We start from the raw sequence: 10,451 nt of genomic DNA, 5'->3' as shown, positions 1-10,451 counted from the left end.
TGGTTATTCTAGGGTTAAAGATTAATATGTTTTTTTTTTCAAGAATCTGATTTTGGGTGGGCCCACTGTCAATCTGGGTGGGCCTGTACCAATCAGGCCACAATTTTGTTTAGAAACGTTTTGGTTTGAAGCCCGAGAGTCTCATTGGTACCGGGCCCAAATTATCCCATCGAAGGCCTTGCTTCTACCCCTCACGTGGCGATGTTTTCCAGACTACACTGAGAGGCTACGAGAGGCTAGAGAGCAGCCAGATCTTAATCTAATCATACAAGACAGGCAGACTTTCAGATTCATTTGATGAAAGTAAGATATGGTTTGTTTGACCTGTGACCAGCTGGCGTCATTGCTTAGCTGTAGGCTACCTCAGCAAGATCATTTTCAGTCAGGTGTGTTTAAATACAATTAACTAAGTTTTAAGGATTTTACAGATCTCACTAGATATTCAACTCGGCAGTAAGAAAAATCCCTCACTTAGCTTTAACTTAAACAGCAACAAAAAAAATGAGCTAATAGTTGCATCGAAATTTCAATACAAACGCTTTGGTACATTTGACTTAATTTTTTTTTCGATTTAAAGGATTTGAATGTGAAAAAAATGTTTATACATTATCAAGCAGTCTTCAGACTCATTCCCAGAAATGACATAAATACGTCATTTCTGTCAACAAAAGCGCAAGTAAAATGAGTCAAGCAGCCTATGAAAAACCTGGATGTCCTCTTTGCGTGAAGTAAGGTTTAAACTCTCTTGCCTTTAGTTGTCTTTTGATAGTCCGAGCAAGGTTGCAAACCTTAAGAGGTAAAAAAAAAGATCCTCGACTCGAGAAGCTTAGGCAAAGAAGAACAAAAATCATGCTAAAATTCTGTCGAGAGATTTATTTTAGCTACGGTAGCCAACGTAGGCCCATTCCTTGACGCATAACTGTACTGTCTCAGCTGTCACTTCTAGACGCACATCTTTTATCCTCGGGAATTTACAGTGTTTACCTTATAAAATCTACCTTACAGAATTCACCGTAATTTTCTTTTTAGCAGCACAGCTGTGAGGTAACTTGTGTAGCCTAACACAATTACAGTCATGCCTTCATACAAGCTTTATTACTTCAATGCCAGAGGAAGAGCAGAGCTGATCCGCCTAATTTTTGCCGAGGCAGGCGTGGAATACGATGATGTGCGAGTAGATGCTAAAGATTGGCCGCAAAGAAAGTCAGGCAAGAACTTTATTTGTGAATTAAATCTGCATTTCATGCTTTGACCCTATGGGAAGTTGCTATAATTATATGAAAATTATGACAAAAGGCTGAAGTTGTCTTGGTTGAAACGAAAGCTTGTTCTCTTTTAAAAAAGCGGTTCTAAATAAGCCGGGACAAAGGCATTGATACAAAAATCTAACGAAATCAAAACTTAGAATTTTTCTACTAAAATAGCCAACACGAAATTTAGTTTCATTTAAAAAAATCGAATTTAGTTTTGGTTTCAGCGTAGTGGTAGTTCTCAAAACTCCAACCAATCTCAATTACGTTCCAATCTTCTGGGCACCAATTTTTACAGCATGAACATTTTTAGCTTTATGTTTCTCGACTGCCGATTGTAGCAAGAATTGACAGTGATAGACATCGTGTTTTGCCCATGAGGCTGGACTCGTCAGTATCGCAACCCTAATTCTGCCACAGACTATCGACCACCGCCATTACCAGTCAGTTTAATTCGTATTGTTTACTCCCTGAAATAAGCCTAAAGTTAGATTTTAACAAGCCGAACAGAAGGTCGTTCATTACTCAAAGTACTTTTCGCTGACTCTGTTGAGGTACTTGTCGTCAGAATGAAGTCGATCTAGTTAAAAAAAATTTTCCATCGCGATCTTCAATTTTTATACCAAAACAACTACCGTACTCAAATGAGGTAACATCATTATCAATAGAAAGCTGATTAAAAACTGTGCCACTCTTTTTGTAGAGACACCTTTCGGTAAGCTGCCAGTGCTACTCATCGACGAAAACCCGATGGCTCAAAGTCTTTCAATTGCAAGGTTCTTAGCTCGAGAGTTTGACCTTGATTGTGAAACATCGTTGTCGAGATCTTTCGCCGACATGCTCACGATAACATTCGACGAGCTTCTCTTCAAGCTTCCTTACATGGTGAAAGATCCGGCACAAAGAGTAAGTAGCTATAGCATTGATAAGAAGGTCTACAGGTTGTTTTTGAACCAAAAACGATTTCTGGAATCTGGAATGTTTCCAGGGCCACTGAAACTTCTTATTCTTGTTGTGAAGGTGCTATATTTAGAAGGCCTGAGTCTCTTATTAGTATAGGCTACAGGGGTCAATTTATCCCTCGATAAAGAGTATAAGTAGCCTACAGTAATTCAACACATTAAACATCTTAGACTGCCATACAGCCATTATATGACTACAATAAGCTGCTTCATCATAGAAAGAGTTCGCCACCAATCCACCATGCTCGGCAGCCGTGGCCGAGTGGTTAGCGCGTTGGGCTCGCAGTCGAGAGCCTGCATGTTCGACTCCAGCCACCCGCACTTGCTGTTGTTTCTCTGGGCAAGAAACTTAACGATAATTGCCTCTACCTAGTGATCGATTTCGAGTAATGGGTAGTACCAAATTTAAGTCATAAGTAAAGTAGACAACCGAAAAACAGACATTGCCGTCGGCTGCAGCGTGGGTCAGGTGTACGTCGATGCATAGCGCTCAAGTCCGCTTTCCCGCAATGCAGGATAAAGATAAACAAACAAAAAAACAAAATTCGGTTGTCACTGAAACTGGCTTCGGTATGAGATCAAATTTCAAATTTGCCCGTTTTTTTTCTGTCTCAGGTTGAAAACTGCGAAACTACATCAACATTAGCAGTTGAAAGAACAAGTCTTTTCTATTTTTTTTTTATTCCCGTTTATTGTGCTGATATATTGCTCATTGCAGCTGGTACCGCGGTGTTACTAAATCTATCTCGTTCTGAATGGTACCCGGTCATTTGGTCGACAGACATTTGGTCGACAGGACGTTTGGTCGACAGGACGTTTGGTTGACAGGACGTTTGGTCGACAGGACGTTTGGTCGACAGGACGTTTGGTCGACAGACATTTGGTCGACAAGACATTTGGTCGACAGACATTTGGTCGACAGACATTTGGTCGACAGACATTTGGTCGACAGACATTTGGTCGACTGGACGTTAGGTCGACTGAACGATTTATTTTAGGGTTAGGGTTAGTTAACTAACCTTAACCCTAACCTAACCCTAACCTAACCTAACCTAACCTAACCCTAACCTAACTCTAACCCTAACCCTAACCCTAACCCTAACCCTAACCCTAACCTAACCTTAACCCTAACCTAACCTAACCTAACCTAACCCTAACCCTAAACCTAACCCTAACCCTAACTCTAACCTTAACCCTAACTCTAACTCTAACTCTAACTCTAACTCTAACTCTAACTCTAACTCTAACTCTAACTCTAACTCTAACTCTAACTCTAACTCTAACTCTAACTCTAACTCTAACTCTAACTCTAACTCTAACTCTAACTCTAACTCTAACTCTAACTCTAACTCTAACTCTAACTCTAACTCTAACTCTAACTCTAACTCTAACTCTAACTCTAACTCTAACTCTAACTCTAACTCTAACTCTAACTCTAACTCTAACTCTAACTCTAACTCTAACTCTAACTCTAACTCTAACTCTAACTCTAACTCTAACTCTAACTCTAACTCTAACTCTAACTCTAACTCTAACTCTAACTCTAACTCTAACTCTAACTCTAACTCTAACTCTAACTCTAACTCTAACTCTAACTCTAACTCTAACTCTAACTCTAACTCTAACTCTAACCCTAACCCTAACCCTAAAATGAATCGTTCTGTCGACCTAACGTCCTGTCGACCAAATGTTTGTCGACCAAATGTCCTGTCGACCAAATGTCTTGTCGACCAAATGTCTGTCGACCAAACGTCCTGTCGACCAAATGTCTGTCGACCAAACGTCTGAATGCTATGACGATTAGTTACAAAAATGAGGATGGAGAACATAAATATAACAATAGGCTATTCGGGAGTTAAATATACAATAAAAAGAAAACAGTTCCATGCAGATGACAATATTTTTTTTCTTAGTTTTGCTGTTAGGTGTCGCACTAATGACAGGATAGTTTCTATCAGCTTCATCTATCTTTATAAGCTAAAATGGTAATCAATGTAGCCAAGTGATTTTTCTAACACAACCATTCCACAACAATGAGGCTAATAACTGTATAATTTTCAATGTGTTTTTAGGCAAAGCAAGTCGGCCCAGCGTTGGAGGCAATATCTGAAAAGTTGACCACAGTCGAAAATAAGATCAAAAAAGAAAACCAGCAATATCTCATGGGAGACGTAAGTAAAACAAGAGAACTAGATAAAAGTAAATAGGCCTAGTCTATTTTTAACTGGTAGTTCTTGTATTACCGATGAAGTTTTTAGGCTATAGAAGATTGACTTTCATTTCCTCCTCACAGACACACAGCACAAGATTAGCCTACAAGCGGAAGATTAAAATTGATAAGTAAATCGATAAAACGCTTACTGGTTAAAACGTTTTCCTTTGCAGTGCTTGACGTGAGTTCGAAACTCGGTCAAGTCATTGCCAAATAGGCCTACCTCAAAAACTTTATAGGCGTATCAGCAAATAGCTTTACAAGGAAACACATAACACAAGCCAACACACTTTTTGTGTCAGCATAGTAAATGTCATTCTAGGGTATATTTTGGGTGCTGAATTCAAAAATCACATCAGATTTTTTGTATCACATCAGGATTTTATGATATCTGGGTGCTGTTTTGGTAAAAATTGGTAAAATCGACTCCTGATCTGTATTGGTAGACTATGGCGTTTCATGGAATTTGAACTCTTTTTTGTCAACAAGGTCTGTGAATCAGTAGCGTAGTCAGGAATTTTGAAAGGGGGGGGGTTTTGACGACCCAGCGGCGGGGGGTCTGGGGGGCCTCCCCCAAAAATTTTTAAAAAATTACTTTGAATTTGGTGCATTCTGAGAGCATTTTCAACAAAAATGTAGGTATGAATATTCCTGTAAAATGGTGCTGTCCGGTGGCATAGCAAAAGGATAAGATCATGTTTTCTTCGGCATTTTTCGGAAATAAAGCTAAGTCTCAATATTTTCTTGTTGCTAATTCCTGGCTGAGATGTTTTAATGTTTAGTATTGGCAAAACTCGCTCTTTTAATGCAGTTTTGCTTAAAATTAGGTAAGTTTTTTTTTAGACTGAAAGCATCATTCTCAATATCGTAACGTCACACGCGTGCCAAAGGGGGGGGGTTGTAACCCCCAAAACCCCCCCTTGGCTACGCCACTGTCTGTGATAAAGTCTAAATTCATCACGATCAAGTCTAAAGTCTACACAAGAGATACAAACATAATATTAATGAAAACATTGAGGTATTTCAAGACCTGTTTTATTTTATTTTTATTTTTTATTTTATTGAAGTGTGGTAACTTGAACCTAATTCTTCAAAGTTTATCTGCTAACACTAAACGTTCAACGTCATTTTTTTTTACAAGAGTAGGCTACATTGTTACTTTTTTCGTGCTAAGAAGTAGGTTTGATGGCTGTGCAAATCCCCAATACATATTTTAAACCTTTTGGTTTTGCCATTTTTTCCTTTTGTTGGTGCTACAGCTGTGTGTTTGTAATGTCATTCGTTATTATGTTTGCGCCAGCAAAGAAAAATAAAATTGAAGAAATTGAATAGAATAGACACTTAAAAATAGGTTCAATTCTACAGAAGAAAAAAAAATTCACATGCACATTTGGGAAACGTTACTCTGGACAAACTTTCGCTTGCATGATTTTTGTGAATGTTGTGAGTGGATTTAAGATTTCCATTGATCTATCGTCTTAGGTTTTCCACACAAGCTTTACATGCAGCATGTGTGGAGCCCATGATTTGTCCTGATCACCCAGGCGAATTTTAAAGTATGTAAGATATGCTTGTTTCACAAACCTTGTTATGGTTTGCCTTTGGTTAGGAACAGTAGCCTATAACTGCTCCATATGTAACAAAGAACATCAGGGTCATTTTTACACTTTTTTGAAGATGTCATTCTGCTACTTATTCACACCACAAACAGAATTAACACCTTGCTAATATGAACAAAATCTGAATACATAAAAATTCAAATAAGAATGAGTCATAGACAAGTTTCACATGCGCTTAAAACTCCACGTTCAGCGAAAAAGATAAAACCGATGTTATTTATCAAAAAGTAGAATGGTACTAAGCATTCAGGCGAAAGTGAATGTAACCCTGCCTGTAAGAGGTGGTTTATGGACAGTTCTCAGAAGGTACATAAGTTGGATGGTCTACCATAGACAGATGGTCCACTAGCCAGATGGTCTAGGTGACTCGTTTGACCAGTGGACCATCTAGCTAAGGGGGCTTCTGACTAGTGTACCTTCTGAAGGTAGGTCGGTCACTCCAATGGTCATGGTGTCCTCATACATCTCCAAATGTTACAAAATAAAATCATTTCCATGAATATGACAAATTTTGAAACACTTTTGGCTCATAAGGTCTTTATAAAACGGTAACAGTAAGAGAAAATTCGGCCAAAAAGCCAATATTATGAGAAAAAGTATCATGCAAAAATCTCAAAAACCTGATGTGATGGATAAAATCTGATGTGATTTTTGAAATCAGCTGCCTCAATATACCCCAAATCACATCTTACATTGCAGACACAAAATTTTTTATCTTTTTTGTTGGCCTGTGTAATCTTTATGTTGGCGTTTTGTCGCTTTTACGCTTTTCTCGGCTTCGGTATGCTATGGCAAGTATTGCTTTGCTTTGACAGCCAAAACTAAAGCTAAGAATTTTATAACCTACAAGGATGTAGCTAACTGCTCTTGGCTGATGCTGAGCTGCGTCGGATAATTTATATTTGATACGTAATTTACTTTACTGCCGGCTTGGTTTAAGTTTTCATTCAGCATTTTTTCAATATTTACGCTTATGCTTTTTCAATTTTTTACGCTCATGTTTTGACATTATTGCGTCACTGTAATGTTGTTTAAAACATTACTTGTAGGTTTTAACTGCCCTTTATCAGAACTGACGATGCACTGAATAAGTGCGAAATATATTTTCTGTAACATCTACTGACAACTGATCCCTGTTACCTTAGCAATTGAGGTTTTAGCTACAAGGATGTATTTATGTTTTTGGATGATCATTCCCGCCCATCTCGACCAAGCCCAACAAAGCTTTCAAATTTGAAAAAAAAAGATCAGTTGATGAAGAATATTTTACTACCTTTGATGATTAGTTTTAAGAAACAAAAACAACACTGATTTTTAAAAATAATTTATACTTTTTGAATTTTTTTCAGACATTGACATACCCCGATCTTGCTCTGTTTAACCTGTTCTATTGCCTGCATCAATTCAAGGAAGATTTTCCCAGCGAATTTCCTTGTCTAAGGGCAATCGCAAAGCAAGTGCATGAGCGACCTAACATAAGGAAGTGGATCGAAGCAAGACCAAAAACTCAATTTTAAAAACTAACATAATTGAAATTGATTGTGTCGTTATTTTTCTAGAAGGTGCTTAAAATTTTATTTAAAATAGAGTTCACACAGCAATTATTAGGCTACTGCATTGCATTTTACCACATTGTGAAAATCGTTACCACTATAGCCCAGTGATGTACGCGCATACAAAAAATATTGACGCCGTCAGCGTAAACGCAAATGTTCGAAAAATCATACGCCGTATGCGTCAACGTAACTTGTAAAAAAACTTGGCGGCGTCTGCGTCAGCGTATACACTAGCGTAAACTCATTGTGTTTGCTAGGTGCCAAACATGCACACGGTATAAACCACTTGAAACGAACAAGTTTTATTTTGAATTTCCACGAAGAAACACAAGCATCTGAAAGTGTTCATCTGACATTTTGCTGTGTTTTGGTTCCAATATGTCTTTGCCCATTGAAAACATTCTTTCAACTGCAGCGCTGGAAGGTATTGGCGTGTTGTAGCGAAAAAAATACATTAAAAAAGTATGCGTTGACGCTATGCGCTAAAAAACCGCGAAAACTTTACGGCGTAGCCTCAAGCGCAAACTATCCAAAAAATGTGACCGTAAGCGTTAGCGTAAACAAAAAGTCTACGCCGCAAGTATGCGGCGTATACGTACATCTCTGCTATAGCCTATGGTCCATTTATTTTATAAGTTAAGCCTACTAGGCCACCTTTAGATAGGAGCGAATCTAAGATGGCAATCGGCAGCCATTGGGCTAAACAAGGAATTCAGATCATTAATTAAAGTATTAAACCACAAACAAAAGACTTTAACCCATTGATCAGCTATTTAGGACTTAAACTTCCTGCGTTTTGTACAAACAGTTGATGAGTTCACATCGAGTCACAATGGTCTGTAGTCCACCTTTTTATGTAAATACAAAGGTCTAATTGGAAAAAAATATGTGTGTGATGGATTAAAATGTAAACTACCAAAACAAGTGTAGCCTGTTGAAAGAATAGCGTAGGCCTGGTTATTATGGTTTAACTGGGCGTGTTTGGCAGATGAAAAACTTTGTTGGCCTAAATGTTTTTTGATTTTTTCACAATGTAGATATTAACGACCTGTTTTAGCCTGATGCTGCAAGTTCGCTGTGGTATTTGTGGTAGTTCACAGTGGCGTCCGCAGGGAGAGCTTTGGGCCATGCTCCCTCCCCTTCAAAAATTATCTTATTAGCGTTGATGTGTAGTACAAACATGTTATTGTTCAAGAGTGGTCTTGTGTAGCAGGGTCGTATTAACCGATCTTTTTACTCCAAGAGGGGGTTACGGCTGTTTAGGGACCCACTCATTTCAGTTTGTTAAATGTTTTTTTTGGCTATTTGAAATGAAAAAAATGTTGCAAATATTGCTACAGAAGTTCGATATTCAAGATCTTAAATCACGCAAAGCTCTATTTACCGCTTCCACTCCGGTGAGTGGGCTATCTCTGTTTAGGGGCCCACACATATTCATACTTAGTTGGTGCAGCCAGTGGCGTACGCAGGATTTTCTCAAGGGGGGGCCATTGAGAGTAGCGTAGCCAGGAATTTTGAAAGGGGGGTTTTTGACGACTGGCGGGCGAAGCCCGTCGGCGTTTTCTCTTAAGAGGACACCCAGCGGCGGGGGGTCTGGGGGGCCTCCCCCAAAAAATTTTGAAAAATTACTTTGAATTTGGTGCATTCTGAGAGCATTTTCAACAAAAATGTGGGTATGAATATTCCTGTAAAATGGTGCTGTCAGGTGGCATAGCAAAAGGATAAGATCATGTTTTCTTCGGCATTTTTCGGAAATAAAGCTAAGTCTCTATGTTTTCTTGTTGTTAATTCCTGGATGAGATGTTTGAATGCTTGGTATTGGCAAAACTCGCTCTTTTAATGCAGTTTTGTTTAAAATTAGGCAAGTTTTTTTTAGACTGAAAGCATCATTCCCAAGCATAAAGAGACTGAAAGCATCATTTTCAATATCGTGACGTCACACACGTGCCAAAGTGGGGTTGTAACCCCCAACCGCCCCCCCCCCCCCCTTGGCTACGCCACTGGCCATTATCCCAGACGTCTTCATGATATCCCAGTATGGTTTTAGTTTAGACTTTATCCATTTCTCCCTCACTAATCACTATAATAGGCTTTACAGAACACTATGCTACATTGGCATACCTTGGGTGGGGTAGGTGGATTGGGCCATGTATTTCGCATTGGCTTAATCTATAAAACAACATTGTTACAGTGATTGCTTTGACAAAGCAATGCAAAACATGCAAAACATATTAAATGTCTTAATCTACGTCGTTAACTACTAAACCATTTTTAAGGGAAGGGGGGGGGGGGGGGGCATGGCCCAATAGCCCCCCCTGCGTACGCCACTGGGTGCAGCGTTTTCGGCAATATTAACAAAAAATGTGACAATACTGCTACAAACATTAGACATTTTATAGGTTTGGCTGCATCGATCAGTTTTGTAGTGTTGATCAACATTTGGAATGACTATATTGTAAATCAGCAAAACCAAAAAATTTATGCTATTTTTTGGGGTTTAGGCCTACAGACGGAATAATCTACTACGCTCTCGCTTTCTCCGAAAATGTCTTTCAACGATTGATAGCATGAAACTTCTCCAAAATTTAATGCTCGTGAAATGACGAAAATTAAGCTGTGCAGAAAGCTTTCCCAGTCCGAGGATAAAGATTCAATCAATCAATGTTTAACAATGTCAGCTATAACCGTTATTGACAGACAGTGGCGTAGGAGCATATGCTACCGCCCTGGCTTTCGTTGAAAATGCATCCCTAAGTAGACTGCAGCAAATTTTGAAATAGTTTCATGTTCAAGCAATCTTTTCAATAAAAGTAAGTAGGCCTACAAATAATGTTCCGCGTCTCAGAAGTTCT

At 38.7% G+C, this 10,451-nt stretch overlaps 1 protein-coding gene across 1 annotated transcript; it reads left to right on the top strand.

Annotated features, from left to right (window-relative positions):
* Positions 1–1,012: 1,012 nt before the first annotated feature.
* On the top strand, positions 1,013–8,723 carry LOC145775794 (hematopoietic prostaglandin D synthase-like). The gene is made up of 4 exons (XM_082587164.1): positions 1,013–1,208; positions 1,954–2,156; positions 4,285–4,383; positions 7,393–8,723. Exons 1-4 carry the CDS (start codon positions 1,076–1,078, stop codon positions 7,558–7,560), a joined length of 603 nt encoding a protein of 200 aa, XP_082443290.1. The 5' UTR covers positions 1,013–1,075; the 3' UTR covers positions 7,561–8,723.
* The last annotated feature ends 1,728 nt before the right edge of the window (positions 8,724–10,451 follow it).

Source organism: Aplidium turbinatum, chromosome 8, assembly GCF_918807975.1.
Source record: "Aplidium turbinatum chromosome 8, kaAplTurb1.1, whole genome shotgun sequence".
Taxonomy (NCBI): domain Eukaryota; kingdom Metazoa; phylum Chordata; class Ascidiacea; order Aplousobranchia; family Polyclinidae; genus Aplidium; species Aplidium turbinatum.
The sequence above is the reverse complement of the archived record's forward strand: the minus strand, read 5'-3'. Positions and strand labels throughout refer to the sequence as shown.

Bases quoted from the DNA above. Each gene is read 5' to 3' on its own strand.
- LOC145775794 (XM_082587164.1), top strand. From the start codon at position 1,076: ATGCCTTCATACAAGCTTTATTACTTCAATGCCAGAGGAAGAGCAGAG. The intron at 1,209-1,953 runs GCAAGAACTTTA...CTCTTTTTGTAG, and splicing joins TTGGCCGCAAAGAAAGTCAG to AGACACCTTTCGGTAAGCTG. The intron at 2,157-4,284 runs GTAAGTAGCTAT...ATGTGTTTTTAG, and splicing joins TGAAAGATCCGGCACAAAGA to GCAAAGCAAGTCGGCCCAGC.